The following is a 22,157-nucleotide window of genomic DNA, read 5'->3' as shown; positions in this document are numbered from 1 at the left end:
TGTTTACGCGTGACTAACCGGCGACAGTATCCATCAATAGCCCATGTACATACTGACGAGAAATGGTGGCAGCAATGAGGCAGTGGAGACAAAAAGTCCAATGCAGCAGCTCACATGACACGAGCAGCGTGGAGGGATGAAGTCACGACAACCCTGCGCCGAGTGAAGGGCTGCGGGAGTCTTTGAAGGGGGTCAGAGGGGAACCACAGGGGTGGTGAATTGGACTGATTGCCAGGAGTTCACTGAGGAAAGAAGAGGGAGTGGGCGTGGTCCAAAGCAGAGGCGTGGCCTGGTGAGGGAAACAGAATGGCTGGTGGAGCCATCCCAGCAACATGACATGAGCCCAGTGTGAAAGCCTCGAGTGGCCATTGATCAGACGGCCCACAGTGACACTGAGACCATGAGTGGAGGGACGACAGAGAGCAGCTCCTGGTATTTGTGTGTTAAACGAGATTTACAGATGCTAGTGCATCTGCATTAAGTGTTACTGACAAACCTTCCACTTGTAAATGCAACTATAACATAACATGACTTTATATTAGTCACTGACTATAAAAGGGATATTTTGTTATTATCGTGTTACTACACTGTGCCATTTTACAGCGACTCTCTGCAACAACAGGTTTTATCACACTATCAGCCACCACTGAAACTGAGTCTCACATGTGTTGCTGTCAACAAAACCACACCATGAACAGCATGTCAGTATACAGTATTTCCGCTATCATTGTGCATTAAATAGGCAAATATTAACATTATAGTCTTCCATTTGTCTTACTGTTCTATACATTTTATTGTATCTTTTATTGTGCATTGCATTTCTTGCTGTCTTGTGTGAGGCTGTCTTTATTTGCATGATACTGATGTTGTTGACCTTAAGAGTTTCATCATCCCTCTGAGCTTGATAGTGGCCTTGTCAGACAGGTTCAGTAAATGTCAATGCTGATCTTAAAATAAGTCTTGACAATTTCTTTTCAGACTGTGAGTAAATCTGTCTTACATTTACAGCAGACCAGTGGTGAGAGGTGCTCATTATGTCCTACTGTACCTTCTGAAAGAGAAAGTTGCTGTGTAATCCCAGGTTCCCAGGTTCAAGCCCTGCTTCTTGCCCTATGTTTGTCCTTTGACACTTCACACTAGTACCCGGGCGTCCTGTGTTGCAGCCCACACATCCCCAGGGGCTGGGTTAAATGCAGAGGCCTGCTTTTGTTGTGACAGTCGCTAACGTTTAGCATATATGTATTATTCAGAATCTGTCAGGGTTGTAGTTGGTGTGTTTTACTGTTTTCTTCTTTTCTGCAATGCTTCATTTGAGTTTCATAATCGCACTTTTCACTTAGCCACGTTATCACCCACTACTCATCAGTCCACTACTACTCATCACACCACTGTTAGAGAGAACCAGACCTTTACCACATTCAGACCTGAACAGAAGAGGTCAGACATGAAATCTGTTCATGCAGTGATTACAAGATGTTATGAGACAGAGGATAATATATATTTATAACGACTAGCTAAAACACACACTACTGTATCTTACAGCAGTGATAAAGTTGACCTGAAGAAGCTTATCATCCCTCTGGCTTTGTTGATCTTCATAGTAATGATGACCTTGATCATTTGGTTTATACTGAAGACACACAGTAAGTCTTTACTCGTCTCTAGGAGTTGATTCACTGAACACTGACCGTGTGTAACATGAGCTTTAATTGTTTACCTTGTAGAGCAACGCAAAGTGAATTCATCAGCTACAGTTAAGGTAAGATATCTAATAATAAAACACATCTAGAAAAAAGAAATATAAATAGAAATGGAAATAGAAAATACAAAAATACAAATGATATCAACTCATTTTAAAGTGGATGTTAACTTTTATTTGGTTTTTACCAATGCAGTTTATTTTTCTTTAGTACTGTTCTGCAAATCAGATTTTTTTTTTTTTTTACCCTTATAATATTTTGTTTTGTTTTGTTTTTTAATTTTACATGCAATAGTCAAAGTATTATTCTGTAGATAATAAACGTTTTTGAACATTTGTTTACTCCTTTAAAACAGGCTGAAGATGAAATAACATGCTCTGTTACATACAGGAGTAGAAATCCAGTGCAGGTAATAATTATAGTAATGGTGTCAATACTTAAGAAATATCTGTGTGTGTTCTACTACTGTAAATGGCACTGTACAACTGAATAGTAACCACATATTAACTAAACGTTTTTGTCACGGCGCGCTAGGTAGCGGACCCACATGCACAGCGGAGACAAGGCTCGGTGACAAAAAGGGTTTAATAGTTCTCGTAGTCAGGCAGGCAAGGGTCGATATACAAAGGCAGCGGTTTCAGTACAGGCGAGGATCTGGCAATCAGTAGAGATGTCCAACTCGAGACCTCCCGCTCGACTCAGCATCGATCTTTTGAAGCGGAAGTGTCGTCAAGCAGAATCTCGAGCGCGTTCCGAATCACGTGACCAATGAGAGCGAGAGGCGTCGATACGTCACGTGACTGCCGAGCGACTTAAGTGCAGTATGAACGGACGGTTGTTTTAATATGTCAGAGCTTTACAAACGTGGCAAGCGGTCCGGAGATGATCTATAAGATAGACAGGTTTCACATTCCAGACATCTGTAATGTATTTATGACAAGTTCAAAATGTAATTAAAGACTAAAACTACATTTTGACAAGTCGCAATTCCAATACAAATATCTTTATTAGTCAGACATCAGTGCCGTGCAAACGGCTCCTCTCTAAAGCTGGAGAGGTGGTGAGAATGTGATTAAAGTCATGTTCTGTGGAAAAATAAAATGAAATAAAGGTCTTTGATTAAACTAACTGACAAACATGTCTCCTCAACGTAGTAATAAACAGAGTTGCAGAAGAACAAATACAGCTCTAATGACATCGGACATCAAACATGTTTGCCACATCAAGGCTACTTATACATTATTATCCAGAGAGAAACACAATTACACACCTTTGATTAAACAAGTTTTATTTGACAATAAAACATAGACTGTGGTCCTGAACAACCACGTATCAGCGAGGGTTTGATGGTCAGTCTGCTCAAGCAGTTCTCATGCACAACCAGCAGATGTCGCTGTTGTGACTGTGTCGTGATGGTGTCGAGCAATGTGTCGATTTCAGCCCAACTGTATCATAGTTGCTCGGTGATTCATGAGGCTTCGATTTCGCCATCTCTAGCAATCAGTGGTCAAAAACAGGCTCGGGTCGAATACACAGTAATCCAGAAACTCCAGCAACGGTACAGACGAGGGCAAGGCAAAAGACACGGTCAAAACAGCAGACAGAAACTGGTGCACGATAAACTTACGGGGAGACGCTGGAAAGTTGTCACGGGTGGATGAACAAACAATCTGGCAAGGTGCTGGGCTTAGAGGTGGTGCTTAAATACTAATGAGCTGATTACTGATCGCATGCAGGTGTGGGTAATGACCGGTAATGGCAGGGAACAGCTGTGGAGTGACATAGCAGGAAGTAAAGCCGAAACAGAAACAGAAACCGGGAGTGCTACCAAAATAAAACCGGAAATGGAAACTGGAACCAAAATAAAACAAGGAACAGAGCCAGAGACTGTGACAGTTTTGTGTTCTCATAGTATTGTAAGTTTGTTGTTATTCTTCACTTTGTAATATCGTTGTCTCTGTCTTGTCAAAGGGAAATTGCCATGGCTTTGATATTTTTGTAAATCACATTCATTCTGTTACTTTCACACAGGCTGGTAATTCTGTAATATATCGTAACACTGGTAATGCGAAAGTAACATCAGATCAGGTAATGCTACAAAACAGGAAAATGTATTAAATGTATTAATCAATACCGTAAAAAATGCAGCTAAACAAAACAACTTGATTGTCATATATAGTAATTAATTTTGTGTATAAATCAAATCTCTCTCTACCTTTGCTTATTCAGATGTCATGCACATATGTGGATGTGATTTATAGTTCTGTGGTTACTAAAAAGTAGCAGTCTGTAAAACATGGTAAGGACTAAAGGCACAATATTACAGGTTGAGGAATTTGTTATAGTGCACTTATTTATTTCACCTTTGTTTCTCATCCTAACTGTTTCTTTGTGTTTACTAGGTTGAGGGTACAGCACAAAGACATGAGTCAGCACCAACCGCAAATTTGAATGTTTGTTGCTTCATAAGTCCGGACAATGTGAACTGTTGGACTTTTTGTCACACTACATGTCGCAGTTTGTGGTTTGCTTTTGAAATGCATCAATTTAGGTTCTGTTTTAATCTGAGCTCACACAGTGGCTCCAAACAATCAATATTAGATAGTTAGATATTCAAAATTGACCCTCACCTCATCTCACAGCAACAACACATCAAAACAATCAGACAAAGGCTATAACTGTTAATGTAAAGTAAATAACTCATTCATGAATCTCTAAAAATAAATTCATATACTAAGAGCATATTTAGAAACAATTATATAATTTAGTTATAATTCATATTAATATCATGTTTAATATAAATGAGTATATCTTATTACTTTTCCTATCCTCACTTGAACTGTCAGAATATTATTTTTTTCTAAATGTTTTTCCACTATCTATCTTTTGTCCTAGACATAATTCTCAATGAAAAATGTTCCAAAAAATTCTTATTCACCTTTAAATTTTGAGTTAATTCACCATATATAATGTAGCATTTAAATGTTAATAAATAAATAGTCTGTACTGAATGCAATGTGTTTGTATGTAATCGCTTATTCCACATGACACTAGCATTCTGATGCAACTACACTGCCATTAAAATACTTGTGGTGATAATAGTTGTGCATGTGAGATGTAAGAAGATTGGGCAGTGGTCGACCTCTGGTTTTGTCAGGGATTTGCAGCATCACTACAGTTCATGAGGCATCAGTGAAAGCTATGGATTCTATCACTATTCTGTGACTCTATAAATGCCTGACAACAAAAGCTAATTATTTTGTAAAATAAATTATCTTAAATCTGATCTAATAGAAGAAGACAATGTGGTGTGACGATACCATTGAAAAGTTTAATCTGTGTGTCACCAGAGGTAAAAGGTATAGAGATATGAAGCGATGCAGGCTGAGTGGGTCCTGTGTGAAAGCCTCAAAGTTAATAGATAGAACAAGAGACCATGAGTGGAGTGATGACAGAGAGCAGCTCCTGGTATTTGTGTGTTAAATGAGATTTACAGATGCTAGTGCATCTGCATTAAATGTTACTGACAAACCCTCCACTTGTAAATACTATTACGTAACATGATTTTATATTAGTCACTGACTATAAAAGGGATATTTAATTTGTACGTATTGTATTAATGTAAAAAATGTATTATGTATTATCGTATTACTACACTGTGCCACTTTACAGCTACTCTCTGCAACAACAGGTTTTATCACACTATCAGCCACCACTGAAACTGAGTCTCACATGTGTTGCTGTCAACAAAACCACACCATGAACAGCATGTCAGTATACAGTATTTCCGCTATCATTGTGTATTAAATAGGCAAATATTAACATTATAGTCTTCCATTTGTCTTACTGTTCTATAAATTTTATTGTATCGTTTATTGTACATTGCATTTCTTGCTGTCTTGTGTGAGGCTGTCTTTATTTGCATGTTCAACTGAAATGTACAGAGAGAATATAGAAATATGTAAAAGTACATAAAAGAAGCAAGTACCGATGTTCAATCATCTGCAACTGCTACAGATTAATTTGGAATATTTAAAATGTAGAATGTTTTGACTTCTGTGTTTCGCATCTCCTCCTCCTCCTTGACCCGGAGGACAAATACTGAAAGTGTTGTGGACTTAATCTATTTTTCTGATGTTATAAAGCTTATGAAGTGTACAAATGGTAAATAATAAAATGCTGCTGGCAGCTAACAACAATAACAATGTTATTATGTGATACTGTTCATTCATTGTTGGTACCAGAACTTTCAAATTATTGTTAATGTTTAATCCTTTCAAACTGACCAAAGCCAAACTCAAGGAACAAAAAGCTTTATTTGTGTTGAAAAGTTGAAAAAAGTCTTATATCAATGATTAAAACTGAAACATAGTCTTGAGTAAACATATACTAAAACGCAAAAGAGTGATTTTTAAATCCAAACTATTTGAATAGCGTTTAAATCATTTGAAATCAAATGAAACAGACCTGAAATTAATTAATTCTTCATTTTATGGCAACTGTCTTGTTTTCTACAGTGACTGTTCTTAATGCAAAGTGCCACAAGCTGAAGTAAGTACTGTACAACCACACTGCTGTGAATTTTGACACTTCCATATCTCTAGTCAACATGATGCATCTTATCGTTGTCCATTACAGGAACATATGACACATAAATATAATGACAATTCATTCAGTTTGTTTTAGAGTTTTTAAACTTTAATTGTCACATAGTTTATCTTTGATATTATGTGTTGAACGATGTACTGTATGATCTGAACAGGAGTTTCTCATAGTGCTACACTGCCACCTTAAGTGTATTCACAAATCACTAGAAAATTTCATGGGGATTTTTTGTCTTATTTGCATAATATTTTTATTATTTTATACATATTATATTTATTTTATAATTATTTTATTTTAAACTCTCCTTTTTTGACACAGATGATCCATTTAGCTGATGGCTTCATGCAGTATTTACAGCTTCAGCCAACCAATGTAATGCAACTTCCTCAGTCAAGAAGAACAGACCCACGTGTACATTAAGAATTAGGAAGAAGGAAAACACATTGCTCTGACTGTTCACTCTGCAACATGGCTCGTTATTTCAGCTTTCTACTTATCATCTTTGGAATCACACGTAAGTCACAGGTTGTTTTTTAACAATCTGATCACATGCTCATATTTTAGCTCCTCATTTTCATTTGCTTTAGAAAGAATTCATATCTAATAAATATAACTCTCTCTGGCGCAGTAGGTATGTACAATAATATAGTACATTTGTGTATGTTGCAGGTATTTACAGCATTACTACAATCAGCAAGGTATCAGTGAAACCGGGACATTCCCTGACTATCCCATGTAATTATGATACTTATTATACAAACCATGTAAAGTACTTGTGTAAAGGATACACTTGGACGTCCTGCTCGTATGAAGTTAAAACAAACCAGGCACATCATTCAGGAAAGTTTACAATCTCTGACAACAAAACTAAAAGGATCTTCACTGTTACAATAAATCATCTGACGATTAGTGACACTGGTTATTACTGGTGCGCTGTGGAGATCAATAATGGAGGAGATGATGGGGCATTCTTTCATGTGTTGGTCACCACAGGTAAGATCCTTTAAAACAAAATACAGGAAGTGAAATGTTATTAGGGTTTTCTTTATATTTCTTTAATTGTATATATTTCCCCCCAAGGCGCCCACACTCTCTATACAGATCATCAGGAGATTACAGGATTTATTGGAGACAGTATGAGAATATGGTTTCACAGCAGAAACCGTGGAGCAGTAAAGTGGTGCAGACTGGGCAGTTCTTGTGCAACCGTTACATCAAAATCAATCAATGGAATAAATTTGGACATTCATGAGAATCCCTATGATAATTTTACTGTGACTATGAGCAGACTGAGGACAGAGAGCAGCGGCTGGTATTACTTTGTTAAAGGGGATTTACAGATGCCAGTGCACCTAACTGTTACAGAGAGACCCTCCACTAGTAAGTACAGTATAACTCTGTGAACTACATTAGAACTAACTGATGTCCTCTTGTTTTACTAACCACTGTCCTACTTATTTATAGCCACGTTATCACCCACTACTCATCAGTCCACTACTACTCATCACACCACTGTTAGAGAGAACCAGACCTTTACCACATTCAGACCTGAACAGAAGAGGTCAGACATGAAATCTGTTCATGCAGTGATTACAAGATGTTATGAGACAGAGGATAATATATATTTATAACGACTAGCTAAAACACACACTACTGTATCTTACAGCAGTGATAAAGTTGACCTGAAGAAGCTCATCATCCCTCTGGCTTTGTTGATTTTCATAGTAATGACGACCTTGATCATTTGGTTTATACTGAAGACACACAGTAAGTCTTTACTCGTCTCTAGGAGTTGATTCAATGAACACTGACCGTGTGTAACATGAGCTTTAATTGTTTACCTTGTAGAGCAACGCAAAGTGAATTCATCAGCTACAGTTAAGGTAAGATAATACACACACACACACACACACACACACACACACACACACACACACACACACACACACACACACACACAGCTAAGAAATACAAGTGAAATCAACTCATTTTAAAGTGGAGGTTATTTGGTGGCTACAGTAATTGAAGTATTATTCAATAGGTAAAAGACATTTGTGAACTGTTTTTTACTTCTTTAAAACAGGCTGAAGGTGAAGTAACATACTGTGATGTTAAATACAGGAAAGAACTTCAGTGCAGGTAATAATTATAGTAATAGTGTCAATACTCAAGTTATATTTAAAGGTCCAAAAGTTTTGCATGACTATGCTGAAAAATATCTGTGTACTGTATTGTTAATGGCACAGTACAACTGAATAGTAACCACATATTAACTAAACATGTTTTGTGATCTCATAGTATTGGGTATTTGTTGTAATGTCTTTGTCTTTATCTTGTCAGAGGAAATTTTCCACCTTAATATCTTTCAAAATCACATTTAACCTGTTTCTTTCACACAGGCTGGAAGTGATGTAATATACTGTAACACTGGTCACGTGAAAGTAACATCCGATCAGGTAATGCAACGAAACAGGAAAATTAATTAAATGTAATAATCAATACAATAAAATACACAGATCAACAAAACAACGTGAATGTCATATATAGTCATTCATTTTGTGTATAAGTCAAATCTCTCTGCCTTTACTTATCCAGATGTCATGCTCGGATGTGGATGTGATTTATAGTTCTGTGGTTACTAAAAAGTAGCGGACTGTAAAACATGGTAAGGACTAAAGGCACAATATTACAGTTTGAGGAATCTATGTTATAATGTAGTGATTTATTTCACCTTTGTCTCCCATCCTAACTGTTTCTTTGTGTTTATTAGGTTGAGGCTACAGCACAACGACAGTCACCACCAACTGCAAATTTGAATGTTTGATGCTTCATAAGTCTGGACAATGTGAACTGTTTGACGTTTTGTCACACTACATGTCGCAGTTTGTGGTTTGCTTTTGAAATGCATCAATTTGGGTTATGCTTTAATCTGAGCTCACACAGTGGCTCCAAACAATCAATATGAGATAGTTCAAAATTCACCATTACCTCATCTAACTGTTAGATGATTAGATATGTATTATTTTTTTCTAAATGTGTTTCCACTATCTATCTTTTTTTGACATAATTCTCAATGAAAAATGTTCAAAGATATCTTATTCACCTTTAAATTTATCATTAATTCACTATATATAATGTAACATTTAATAAATAAATAGTCTGTACTGAATGCAATGTGTATGTATGTAATCGCATATTCCACGCGACACTAGCATTCTGATACAACTACACTGCCATTAAAATACTTGTGGTGATAATAGTTGTGCATGCGAGCGCCTGGTGGCCAGGCCTGTTCCCACGGGACCTGACCAGGCACCGTCTGACATGGGATCGTCCTCATGTGGACCCACCACCCACAGAAGGAGAAGGAGCTGGTGCTAAGGAGATTGGGATTTGGTTTTGTCTGGGATTTGCAGCATCACTACAGTTCATGAGGCGTCAGTAAAAGCTGGGGATTCTATTACTATTCAGTGACTAACAATGCCTGACAACAAAAGCTAATTATTTTGTAAAATAAATTATATATATCTTAAATCTGATCTAAAAGATGGAGATTATGATTTTTACTGATGTGGTGTGACGATACCAACAAAGAGTTAATCTGTCTGTCACCAGAGGTAAAAGGTATAGAGATATGAAGCAATGCAGGCTGAGTGGGTCCTGTGTGAAAGCCTCAAGGTAATAGATAGAAAAAGAGTAGCCATTGATCAGACGTCCACAGTCACACTGAGACCATGAGTGGAGTGATGACAGAGAGCAGCTCCTGGTATTTGTGTTTTAAAGGAGATTTACAGATACTAGTGAATCTGCATTAAAAGTTACTGACAAACCCTCCCCTTGTAAATACTATTACGTAACATGATTTTATACTAGTCACTGACTATAAAAGGGATTCTCAATTTGTTATCATTGTGTTACTACACAATGTGCCATTTTTACAGCTACTCTCAAGCTGCAACAACAAGTTTTATTACACTATCAGCCACCACCGACAGGAATGACAATAGAATGTGAAATGTGACCAGTATTAATATGCATTCTAACAATTAAATAGTGAAAAATACACTCTTTTAAGGTATTATGGTTGTAAAATCTGACTCCAGAGCACTTTGTGCCTCACCAGCCATGAGCCTCACCGCTCAACACTGCTACAGGGCCTACGTCAATGAAAAAGATTGTTCTCTGAAGCTTCAGAGGCCGTGAAACTATCATCGGATGGAAAGAGGAAACGTGTGTGTCTGATACAGAAACCTGCTTATGACAATCTTCAGCAAAGGAAAACATATAAGAGAAACAGCAGAGTGAGCTCCAGCTGCCGTCCTTGGAGACGTGCTCTGTCACAGACACTGGTTGGTCATAGCTGTGGTCATGAGGGGCACTGAAGGAACAAGAACAACTGTCCCTGCTACGTCAGGCTCCACCCGCTCGGGCATCACATTAGACTGATGGTTGGGGAAGGTGACGGTTCCTTTTCACGTGGTGTAGAAGATGGTACCGCAAACACACACACACACACACACACACACACACACACACACACACACACACACACACACACACACACACACACACACACACACACACACACACGGAATGAAGGAACACACTTACACCTGATACGTGCTTATCTTCTTGCAATGAAGACTCTTTTTGCTCAAAACATTTCAGAGTGATTTTGAAAATGATAACAAACAGCTAAATGACAACTGCTGCACGACTTTGCAGCCGATTTCCTGATTTCACGCTGACTATTCAAGGCGAACGTATAGTGTTTTTAGTTGATTTGGGTGTGACTCTTTAATGTTTCTGAATACGCCTAAAATGAGTGGGCAATTTGTGTACACTATATGTCTGTCTAGCCAGACTACATGTATAGGAAAACATATACAGACGAAAGGACTAAAAAACAATGAAACAGACTATTAATGACTATTAAAGGAAAAGTAGACTATTGGAGAAAAGTAATAATAATTACTGTACGTACCAGACCATTGAAGAAAAACTTACTGTACTGTTCCACTGTCTTGTGCAACATCCGACGCTACGCTACTGAAACATTGGATGCTACAGGAATTGCTACTGGTTCGTTTAATTTAAACACAAAATACTCCTTCCAGACTAAACAAAATAGATCAGGAGGCAGAAAACACACAATGAACCTAAAAATGACTAAACAAAGCAAACTAAGCTACGGCATGGCACACTGTAAACAATAGACAGGTGCCTTTGCACGTCTTATATGCTGAAGCGTGACTAACCGGCAACAGTGGTCGAAATGGTGGTGACAATAAAGACAAAAGGTCCAAGTCAGCAGCTGACCTGACATGGGCAGCGTGGAGGGATGAAGTGACAACAACCCAGCACCGGGTGCTGGGCTGGGGAGGAATATGAAGGGAGGCAGAGGGGAAGCACAGGTGTGGTGAATTAGACTGAACAGAGTTCACTGAGGAAAGGAGTGGGAGTGGGCATGGCCAAAAGCAGAGGAGTGGCCTGGTGAGGGAAACAGAATGGCTGGTGGAGCCAGCCCAGGAACATGACGCAAATGGACTTGATAGACCTCCTATGATGGGCCTCCAGACTGAGACTGGACTTTTACCACCTACTGGAATATGTGAAGATGCAATGCTGCAGTACTGCAGGAACTTGTCTTCTGTTGTTTCTGTTTTTTCTCGCCAGTGAATCATACTGTCAGACCATACATCTCCACACACGCTCCAGAGAAAACACACGCACGAGCAGCCTTGATTTGCTGACGCTGGACCACGTGTCACAGGAGTGACAGTGACACAGGTGAAAACTGGTGATGATAACAAATCCCAAGTGATTCTGTGATCAGCTGATCACAACCTGAAGGACTTCAACAAACAGTCAACACACAGGTTGGAAACAATCTAACGCTACTGCTCAAAACGAGGCCGATGGCTACAAGACACCAATTGTGACACTGCTGTTAGACTTCATTTTGTTACTTAGCTTACATGGTTAATATACAGTTCATGGATGCCATTAGGGGATTACACACTATCTTTTGAAGGAGAACATTTCTCATTCTCATTTACTGCTTTTATTTTTACTGTTTTGTTCAAAATCAGCTTTCCACAGCTGCAATAATTTTAAATCTTCATCTACAGATGATGAAGGTCATTAGACAACACAAAGAGTACTACACTTTAGCTGTAGCAGCAATATGTGCCGTCATTCTGGTTAATCCCTAATACTCCTATTTGCCGTAGACTCAAATGTACAATTAAAGAACAAACAAAACATAAAACATAAACTTTTTCTAAAACATAAAACAGCAATTTTTAAATACATGCTGGATTAATATTGTTAATAATATTGTGTTCAAATCACTAGTTTTAAATGTTTTTTTTTTCTTTCACATGCAGAACTATTTTTAACTGCAGAACTACTGTCCTTTTTTGACACATCTATTTAGCTGTTGGCTTCATGCAGTATTTACAGCATCGGTCAACCAATGTAATGCAACTTCCTCAGTCAAGAGGAAGAACAGCCCCACGTGTACATGAAGAAAAATTAGGAAGTAGGAAGCTCTGACTGTTCACTGAGCAACATGGCTCGTTATTTCAGCTTTCTTCTCATCATCTTTGGATTTACACGTAAGTCACAGGTTCTTTTTTTTCTCCTCATTTTCATTTTTTAGGAAGAATTCATATGAATATCTAATAAATCAAATTCTCAATGGGTGAGTAGTTATGTATAATAATATAGTACATTTGTGTATCTTGCAGGTATTTACAGCATTACTACAATCAGCAAAGTATCAGTGAAAGCAGGACATTCCCTCACTATCCCATGTAATTATGATACTAAATATACAAACCATGTAAAGTACTTGTGTAAAGGAACACATTGGGACCTCTGCTTGTATGAAGTTAAAACAAACCAGGCACATCATTCAGGAAAGTTTACAATCTCTGACGACAAAACTAAGAGGATCTTCACTGTTACAATGAATCATCTGATGATTAGTGACACTGGTTATTACTGGTGCGCTGTGGAGATCAATAATGGAGAAGATGATAGGGCATTCTTTTATGTGGTGGTCAGCACAGGTAAGATCCTCTAAAACAAAATACAGGAAGTGAAATGTTATTAAGGTTTTCTTTATATTTCTTTAATTGTATATATTTCCCCCCCAAGACGCCCCCGCTCTCTAGATCAGATCATCAGGAGATTACAGGATTTATTGGAGACAGTATGAGAATATGGTTTCACAGTAGAAACCGTGGAGAAGTAACGTGGTGCAGACTGAGCAGTTCTTGTGCAACCGTTACATCAAAATCAATGGATGAAACACATTTGGCCATTAATGAGAATCCCAATAATAATTTTACTGTGACTATGAGTGGATTGAGCACAGAGAGCAGCGGCTGGTATTACTTTGTTATAGGGGATTTACAGATGCCAGTGCACCTAACTGTTACAGAGAGACCCTCCACTAGTAAGTACAATATAACTCTGTGAATTACATTAGAACTAACTGATGTCGTCTTGTTTTACTAACCACTGTCATTTTTATTTATAGTCACATTATCACCCACTACTCATCAGTCCACTACTACTCATCACACCACTGTTAGAGAGAACCAGACCTTTACCACATGTGGAACTGGACAGAAGAGGTCAGACATGAAATCTGTTCATACAGTGGTTTAAAGACATTATGAGACAGAGGATAATGTACATTTACAATGACTAGCTAAAACACACACTACTGTATCTTACAGCAGTGATAAAGATGGCCTGAAGAAGCTCATCATCACTCTGGCTTTGTTGATCTTCATAGTAATGATGACCTTGATCATTTGGTTTATACTGAAGACACACAGTAAGTCTTTACTCGTCTCTAGGAGTTGATTCACTGAACACTGACCGCGTGTAACATGAGCTTTAATTGTTTACCTTGTAGAGCAACGGAAAGTGAATTCATCAGCTACAGTTAAGGTAAGATAATACACACACACACACACACACACACACACACACACACACACACACACACACACACACACACACACACACACACACACACACACACACAGCTAGAAAATAAAACTGAAATCAAATCATTTTGGACGTTAACTTTAATGGTTACTGAGTTTTTTTTTATTCTGAATCAACTGCAAGATTTTTTTTACGCTTGTGGTATTTTAATTTTCTTAGTCAGCAACGTTTTAACATTAGATTGTACATATTTTGTAAAATGTATTATTCTATTGGTGAAGAACGTTTGTTACAGTAACAGTTGTTTAATCCTTCAATACAGGCTGAAGATAATGTAACATACTGTGATGTTACATACAGGAGAAGAACTTCAGTGCAGGTAATAATTATAGTGTAAATAAATCTTAAATAAAGTTTTCTGTGAAGGTCTTTTGTATGTAGTATGTAGAAATACTTCTGTGTGTACTCTATATTGTTATTTGTAAAGTATGTTTACATGATTTCAGTTGATATGCGGTAAACATTGTGTTTATTGTAATTGTTCACTTTGTAATGTGTTTCAGATTTTTGCAAATCACATTTACTCTGTTCCTTTCACTCAGGCTGGAAGTGATGTAATATACAGTAACACTGGCAAAGGAACATCAGAGCAGGTAAAAAGGATTAAATGTATAGTTAAAGATACAGACCAACAAAACAACCTGAATGTCATATATAGTCATTCCTTTTGTGTATAAGTCAAATCTCTCTGTCTTTGCTCTTCCAGATGTCATGCACAGATGTGGGTGTGATTTATAGTTCTGTGGTTACTAAAAGGTAACAGACTGTAAAACAGGGTAAGGATTAAAGGCACAATATTACAGTTTGAGGAATTTATGGTATTGTGCACTTATTTATTTCACCTTTGTTTCCCATCCTAACTGTTTCTTTGTGTTTATTAGGTTGAGGCTACAGCACAACGACAGTCACCACCAACTGCAAATTTGAATGTTTGATGCTTCATAAGTCATGCTTCATACATTTTAAGAGCATATTTAGAAACAATTATATTTTTTATTCATAATTCATGTTAATACCATGTTTAATATTAATGAGTATATCTTTACTACACAAGTTTTTTCTCATTCTCACTTGAACTGTGTTTTCGCTATCTTTTTTTTTTTGCTCAACAAGCAGCATATTGTGATGGACAGCTTTGCTTTAACAAGAGGAGTTTATAAGAAATATATATATACTTTTCTTGATTAATGGTTTATTTAATGTTTTATTCAGTCAATCCTAAATATGTGTGATGTTGCTGTGCTGGTGGACAGGTTGAGGTTTTGCTTTTGGTGTGTGTGGGTGAGGGTGCAACCAGCTGCTAAAACCAAGCAAATCAATTAAGCAAACAATCTATGCAAAATAAATAAGTAGGGATGTACCTTAGTCTGACACATTCATAACTAAACAACTGCTGTACCATGATTTACCTTTGAGATTAATACTAATACCAATAATATTGTTAAGGTTACATTCACATATGCCTTGCTATAAATAATCTCATACTACTTAATAATAGCCATGACATACAACCTCACAATTTCCATATTTACACATTATTGATATTGTTAGTGATAAGTACCAGTAGTGCTTACAGCTAAGTTTACAAAGCCTGTTTATCAGCTCAGGTGTCCCAGTACAAGGTTAGTAAAGCTGTAGCTTAACATTGTTCACCCAAAGAGTGAGGCAGACATTGGTGCATGAACAATGCCACTTGTGGAAGCCAGGGTGATGTGAGGGGCTCGGCCACTACGCCCATCCAACGAGCAGAGGAAAGAATCCTAGCAGCCAGGGAGCCCACACACCTTCAGCTCCAGGAGGGCAGGTGTTGCGACCCAAGCCGCCTACACAGAGCCCCCCAGGTAGATCTGCAGCAGCCACAGAGACAGCACCTGATGTCAGAGTGGGCCACCGTGGGTCAACGCTGTCCGCCCTATGATATCCAGGGGCAAGCACTCCCCCAAGTGGGAGGGTCGGCCTGAGAGAGTGGAGCCCGAGGACCCATGGTCCACCCACACTTTTCATTATCTTTCTTTTTTTTCCTTAACATATTTCTCAATGAAAAAAAGTTTCAAAAAAATCGTATTCACCTGTAAATTTTGCAATAACTCACCATATATAATGTAGCATTTAAATGTTAATAAATAAATAGTCTGTATTGAATGCAAGTTCATGAGGCGTCAGTGAAACCTGGGGATTCTATCACTATTCAGTGACTCTATTGTGAAAAATACATACAGTAAATGATGTGAAGTACTTGTGTAAAGGACAACTCACTACCCTATGTATTTTATTCAGGAAACTTTGCAATGCCTGACAACTAAAGCTAATTATTTTGTAAAATAAATTATTTAAATCAAATTAAATTCTGATCTAATAGAAGAAGACTATGATTTTTACTGATGTGGTGTGACGATACCAACAAAAAATTAATCTGTGTGTCACCAGAGGTAAAAGGTATAGAGATATGAAGCGATGCAGGCTGAGTGGGCCCTGTGTGAAAGCTGATCTTAAAATAAGTCTTGACATTTCTTTTCAGGCTGTGAGTAAATCTGTCTTACATTTAGAGCAGACCAGTGGTGAGAGGTGCTCATTATGTCCTACTGTACCTTCTGAAAGAGAAAGTTGCTGTGTTATCCCAGGTTCCCAGGTTCAAGCCCTGCTTCTTGCTCTAGGTTTGTCCTTTGACACTTCACACTAGTTCCCCGGGCGTCCTGTGTGGCAGCCCACACATCCCCAGGGGCTGGGTTAAATGCAGAGGCCTGCTTTTGTTATGACAGTCGCTAACGTTTTGCATATAATAAAAATAAGAATAAGAAAACCTTTAATAGTCCCGCAGTGGGGAAATTACGTCTCACAACAGCAGTACAGATGAGCAAGAATACAGGTACAGAACAGTATGTGTTGGCACAGTACAAAGCAGTACAGTACAGTTAGAGTGAGTATGAGGTCATTGCAGGGTTATTGCACAGTAATGGGTATAAGATTTTTACCGGTAACAATATACATGATTGTTCACAGATTTACACAAATATTGTGCAGAGCAGGTTGCTATATAAACCACTGATGCAGTGGGTGAGTGACTGTAGTGGGATGTGGTCAACAGTTCTGATTGTACAGTCTGACAGCAGCAGGTAGGAAGGATCTACGATATCTCTCCTTCACACAGCGAGGGTGGATCAGTCTGCTACTGAAGCTGCTCTCCAGAGCAGACAGCGGGTCCTCCAGTGGGTGAGAGACCTGGTCCATGATGGATGTCAGTTTAGCCAGTACCCTTCTCTCACCCACCTCCTGCACCGTGTCCAGAGTGCAGCCCAGGACAGAGCTGGACTTTCTGATGATCCTGTCCAGTCTCTTCCTGTCCCTCGCTGTGATGCTGCTGCCCCAGCAGACCACACCGTACAGGATGGCTGATGCCACCACAGAGTCATAGAAGGTCTTCAGGAGTGGCCCCCTCACTCCAAAAGACCGCAGTCTCCTCAGCAGGTAGAGTCTGTCTGACCCTTCCTGTACAGTGCATCCGTGTTATGAGTCCAGTCCAGTTTATTGTTCAGATGCACTCCCAGGTACTTGTAAGAGTCCACTCTCTCAATGTCCCTTCCCTGGATGTGCATCGGTGGTATGACAGCAGACTGCTGTCTGCGGAAATCCACCACCATCTCCTTCATTTTACCTGCATTGATCAGGAGGTGACTCCGCTGGCACCAGTCCACAAAGTTCTGAGTGAGTCCTCTGCATCATCATCATCAGTGATCAGTCCGACGATCGCAGAGTCATCAGAGAACTTCTGCAGAACACAGCTGTCCGTGTTGTGTCTGAAGTCTGACGTGTAGAGGGTGAAAAGGAAGGGGGCCAATACAGTCCCCTGTGGGGCCCCCACACTGCAGGTCAGAGTGTCAGACACACAGTCCCTGGCTCTCACAAACTGAGGCCTGTTTGTGAGAAAGTCCATAATCCACTCCGTCAGATGAAGGTCAACACCAGCCTCCTCCAGTTTGTGTTTCAGAAGCATTGGCTGGATGGTGTTGAAGGCACTGGAGAAGTCAAAGAACATGATCCTCACAGTGCTGCCGGGCTTCTCTAGGTGGGAAAGGGCTCGATGTAGGAGGAAGATGACGGCGTCGTCTACTCCTATGCCGTGTCGGTAGGCGAACTGCAGCGGGTCCAGGTAGGTTCCCACCGCAGGGCGTAGGTGACCCAGGACCAGTCTCTCCAGTGTCTTCATCAGGTGTGATGTCAGAGCCACTGGTCTGAAGCTGCTGGGGTCTTTGGCGTGCGGTGTCTTGGGCACTGGTACCACGCAGGAGGTCTTCCAGAGCTGTGGTACCACCCTCAGCTTGAGGCTCAGGTTAAAGACATGCTCCATAACTCCACACAGTTCGCCTGCACAGGACTTAGGGAGTCTGGAGCTGATGCCGTCTGGTCCAGCTGCTTTCCTGGCCTTGATCTTCCTGAGCTCACTTCTCACCTGGGTGCTGAAGAAGGATAGGGGTTGAGGGAGTGTCTCAGTGTGGTGTGAAGTGAGGTGGTGTTGTTGGGATGAGTCGCCAGTTGTCAGGGCTGAGGGTAGGGGGCTTTGTGTAAAGGTGTGAAGGGCTGTGGGGGCTGGTAATCCAGTGGTATGAGGTGAGAAGAGGTTTGGAGGCAGCTGCTGGGAGGTGTGAGTGGGTGCTTGGTCAAACCTGTTAAAGTATGAGTTCAGCTCGTTGACCCAGCTCAGGCCCGCCTCAGCCTGTGGGTGTGGAGCTTTGAAGCCTGAGATGGTTTTCAGGCTCCTCCACACCTCACTGACATTGTTGTGCTGCAGCTGCTCCCCCATCTTCCTCCTGTAGCTGGACTTTCCCTCACGGATTTTACTCCTCAGCTCCTCCCTGTCCCCTGATTTAAATGCTCTCTTCTTCTCCTTTAGCAGAGCTTTAATATCAGGGGTGACCCAAGGCTTGCTGTTGGTGAAACACCGAACCCGCCTGGTGGGAACGGTGTTTTCACAGCAGAAGTTTATGTAGTCCGTTACACAGTCTGTTATTGCGTTAATGTCCTCCCCGTGTGGGTCGCAGAGCTCCGTCCACACAGTGGTGTTAAAACAGTCCCTGAGAGCCTCCTCGCTCTCAGCTGTCCACCTCCTCACTGTGCGGGGCACCACCGGCTGCCTATGTTCAACAGGTTTATACACAGGCAGGAGATGCAGGATGTTGTGGTCAGCTCTGCCCAGCGGTGGGAGGGAGGATGCAGTGTAGGCCTCTTTGGTGTTGGCATAGAATAAGTCCAGGGTTTTATTGTCTCTGGTGGGGCAGGTCACATACTGGGTGTATGTGGGCAGAGCAGCTGAAGGAGGTGCATGGTTAAAGTCCCCAGAGATCAGGAACAGGGCCTGTGGGTGCTGTGTTTGCAGCCTGCTGGTGACTGAGAGCAGGGTCTCAGAAGCTGTGTAAGCGTTAGGGTGGGACGTACACAGCAGTTATTATAACGTGTGTGAACTCCCGTGGCAGGTAGAATGGCCTCATGCCCACCGCTAACAGCTCAATATGTATATATATATATATATATATATATCCACCACTCTATTCTCACCCTCCGCGGGTGGTCTCATCCACTTTCCAAGCTCGGGTCCTCTACCAGAGGCCAGGGAGCTTGAGGGTTCTGCGCAGTATCCTTGCTGTTCCTAGGACTGCACTTTTCTGGACTGAGATTTCGGATGTTTTTCCAGGGATCTGTTGTAGCCACTCCTCCAGTTTGGGGGTCACAGCCCCCAGTGCTCCGATCACCACAGGCACCACTGTGGCCTTCACCTTCCAAGCCTTCTCCAGCTCTTCTCTGAGCCCTTGGTATTTCTCTAGTTTCTCATGTTCCTTTTTCCTGATGTTGCCATCGCTTGGTATTGCCACATCCACCACTACGGCTTTCCTCTGCTCTTTATCCACCACCACAATGTCTGGTTGGTTCGCCATTACCATTCTGTCAGTCTGGATCTGGAAGTCCCACAGGATCTTGGCTCGCTCGTTCTCTACCACCTTGGGAGGTGTTTCCCACTTTGACCTTGGGGTTTCCAGTCCATACTCCGCGCAGATGTTCCTGTATACTATGCCAGCCACTTGGTTATGGCGTCCCATGTATGCTTTGCCTGCCAGCATCTTACACCCTGCAGTTATGTGCTGGACCGTCTCTGGGGCCTCTTTGCACAGTCTACACCTTGGGTCTTGTCTGGTGTGGTAGATCTGGGCCTCTATGGCTCTGGTGCTCAGGGCCTGCTCCTGTGCAGCCAGGATGAGTGCCTCTGTGCTGTCCTTCAGCCCAGCCCTTTCAAGCCATTGGTAGGATTTGTTGAGATCAGCCACTTCAGTTATGTTCCGGTGGTACATCCCGTGCAAGGGCTTGTCCTCCCATGATGGTTCGTCTTCCAACATCTCATCCTCTGTTCTTCACTGCCTGAGACATTTACTCAGCACGTCATCTGTCGGGGCCTTATCCTTGATGTACTTATGGATCTTGGATGTTTCATCCTGGATAGTGGCTCTCACGCTCACTAGTCCTCGGCCTCCTTCCTTGCGGCTAGCGTACAGTCTCAGGGTGCTGGATTTGGGGTGGAACCCTCCATGCATGGTGAGGAGCTTTCGTGTCTTAACATCTGTGGTCTGTATCTCTTCCTTTGGCCACCTTATTATTCCCGCAGGGTATCTGATCACTGGCAGAGCGTAGCTGTTTATTGCCCGGGATTTGTTCTTGCCATTGAGCTGGCTTCTTAGGACTTGCCTTACTCGTTGGAGGTATTTGGCTGTTGCCGCATTCCTTGTTGCCTGTTCAAGGTTGCCGTTTGCCTGTGGTATTCCAAGGTACTTGTAATTGTCCTCAATGTCTGCTATTCTTCCTTCTGGGAGTGAGACCCCTTCTGTGTGGATTACCTTGCCTCTCTTTGTCACCATCCTCCCACATTTTTCGAGTCCGAATGACATCCCGATGTCTGAGCTGTAGATCCTGGTGGTGTGGATCAGCGAGTCGATGTCTCGCTCACTCTTGGCGTACAGCTTGATGTCATCCATTTAGAGGAGGTGACTTATGGTGGCCCCGTTCCGGAGTCGGTATCCATAGCCAGTCTTGTTTATTATTTGGCTGAGGGGGTTCAGACCTATGCAGAACAGCAGTGGGGACAGTGCATCCATGGTATATGCCACATTTGATGGATACTTGGGCAAGTGGCTTCCCATTGGCTTCAAGGGTGGTCCTCCACAACCTCATCGAGTTTGCAATGAGTGCAATGGGCTTTCTTGTAGTCGATCCAGGCTGTGCACAGGTTGGTGTGTCGCATTCTGCAGTCTTGGGCGACTGTTCTGTCAACCAGGAGTTGGTGTTTGGCTCCTCTGGTATCCTTACCAATGCCCTTCTGTGCTTCGCTCATGTATTGACTCATGTGCCCATTTATCTTAGCTGCGATGATGCCTGACATGAGCTTCCATGTTGTTGAGAGACAGGTTATTGGCCGGTAGTTGGATGGGACTGTACCCTTTGAGGGATCCTTCATTATCAGGATTTTTCGCCCTTCGGTTAGCCATTCAGGGTGAGTCCCATCCCTTAGCAGCTGGTTCATTTGTGCTGCCAGGCGCTCATGGATTGCAGTGAGCTTCTTTAGCCAGTAGGCGTGGATCATGTCAGGGCCAGGTGCTGTCCAGTTTTTCATACCTGAGACTCTATGTTGGATGTCTGCCACTGTCATAGTCACTGGATTCTGTTCAGGGAGGTTGTTCAGGGAGGTTGCTGTGGTCTTCCCTCCAACCTTCGTTTCCATGGTGGGTATTGTTTCTCATGGCTCCCATGGTTGCTCTTATAGCCAAGCACCTCTAGGTGTAGGTG

General features: G+C 41.1%; 2 protein-coding genes and 1 long non-coding RNA gene across 3 annotated transcripts; all 3 read left to right on the top strand.

The window, feature by feature from the left end:
- Positions 1–3,288: 3,288 nt before the first annotated feature.
- Positions 3,289–5,835, top strand: LOC121202764 (uncharacterized). Its single transcript, XR_005898662.2, has 4 exons — positions 3,289–3,616; positions 3,732–3,788; positions 3,930–3,999; positions 4,103–5,835. It is a non-coding gene; the product is annotated as an uncharacterized LOC121202764 (long non-coding RNA).
- Positions 5,836–6,604: 769 nt separating this feature from the next.
- LOC114870698 (uncharacterized) lies at positions 6,605–9,784 on the top strand. The gene is made up of 10 exons (XM_041073943.2): positions 6,605–6,819; positions 6,975–7,298; positions 7,386–7,685; positions 7,770–7,866; positions 7,972–8,072; positions 8,154–8,188; positions 8,389–8,444; positions 8,705–8,761; positions 8,901–8,970; positions 9,076–9,784. Exons 1-8 carry the CDS (start codon positions 6,774–6,776, stop codon positions 8,718–8,720), a joined length of 975 nt encoding a protein of 324 aa, XP_040929877.1. The 5' UTR covers positions 6,605–6,773; the 3' UTR covers positions 8,721–8,761; positions 8,901–8,970; positions 9,076–9,784.
- Positions 9,785–13,431: 3,647 nt separating this feature from the next.
- LOC114870701 (uncharacterized) lies at positions 13,432–16,433 on the top strand. Its single transcript, XM_055502231.1, has 8 exons — positions 13,432–13,770; positions 13,855–13,951; positions 14,057–14,157; positions 14,239–14,273; positions 14,596–14,652; positions 14,876–14,926; positions 15,040–15,109; positions 15,215–16,433. The coding sequence occupies exons 1-7, from the start codon at positions 13,527–13,529 to the stop codon at positions 15,091–15,093; spliced, it is 639 nt and encodes a 212-aa protein (XP_055358206.1). The 5' UTR covers positions 13,432–13,526; the 3' UTR covers positions 15,094–15,109; positions 15,215–16,433.
- The last annotated feature ends 5,724 nt before the right edge of the window (positions 16,434–22,157 follow it).

The sequence above is a fragment of the Betta splendens genome, chromosome 15 (genome assembly GCF_900634795.4).
Source record: "Betta splendens chromosome 15, fBetSpl5.4, whole genome shotgun sequence".
Taxonomy (NCBI): Eukaryota; Metazoa; Chordata; class Actinopteri; order Anabantiformes; family Osphronemidae; genus Betta; species Betta splendens.
The sequence above is the reverse complement of the archived record's forward strand: the minus strand, read 5'-3'. Positions and strand labels throughout refer to the sequence as shown.

Bases quoted from the DNA above. Each gene is read 5' to 3' on its own strand.
- LOC114870698 (XM_041073943.2), top strand. From the start codon at position 6,774: ATGGCTCGTTATTTCAGCTTTCTACTTATCATCTTTGGAATCACAC. The intron at 6,820-6,974 runs GTAAGTCACAGG...TGTATGTTGCAG, and splicing joins TATCATCTTTGGAATCACAC to GTATTTACAGCATTACTACA. The intron at 7,686-7,769 runs GTAAGTACAGTA...ACTTATTTATAG, and splicing joins TACAGAGAGACCCTCCACTA to CCACGTTATCACCCACTACT.
- LOC114870701 (XM_055502231.1), top strand. From the start codon at position 13,527: ATGAGAATATGGTTTCACAGTAGAAACCGTGGAGAAGTAACGTGGTGC. The intron at 13,952-14,056 runs GTCAGACATGAA...TGTATCTTACAG, and splicing joins TGTGGAACTGGACAGAAGAG to CAGTGATAAAGATGGCCTGA. The intron at 14,927-15,039 runs GTAAAAAGGATT...TTGCTCTTCCAG, and splicing joins GCAAAGGAACATCAGAGCAG to ATGTCATGCACAGATGTGGG.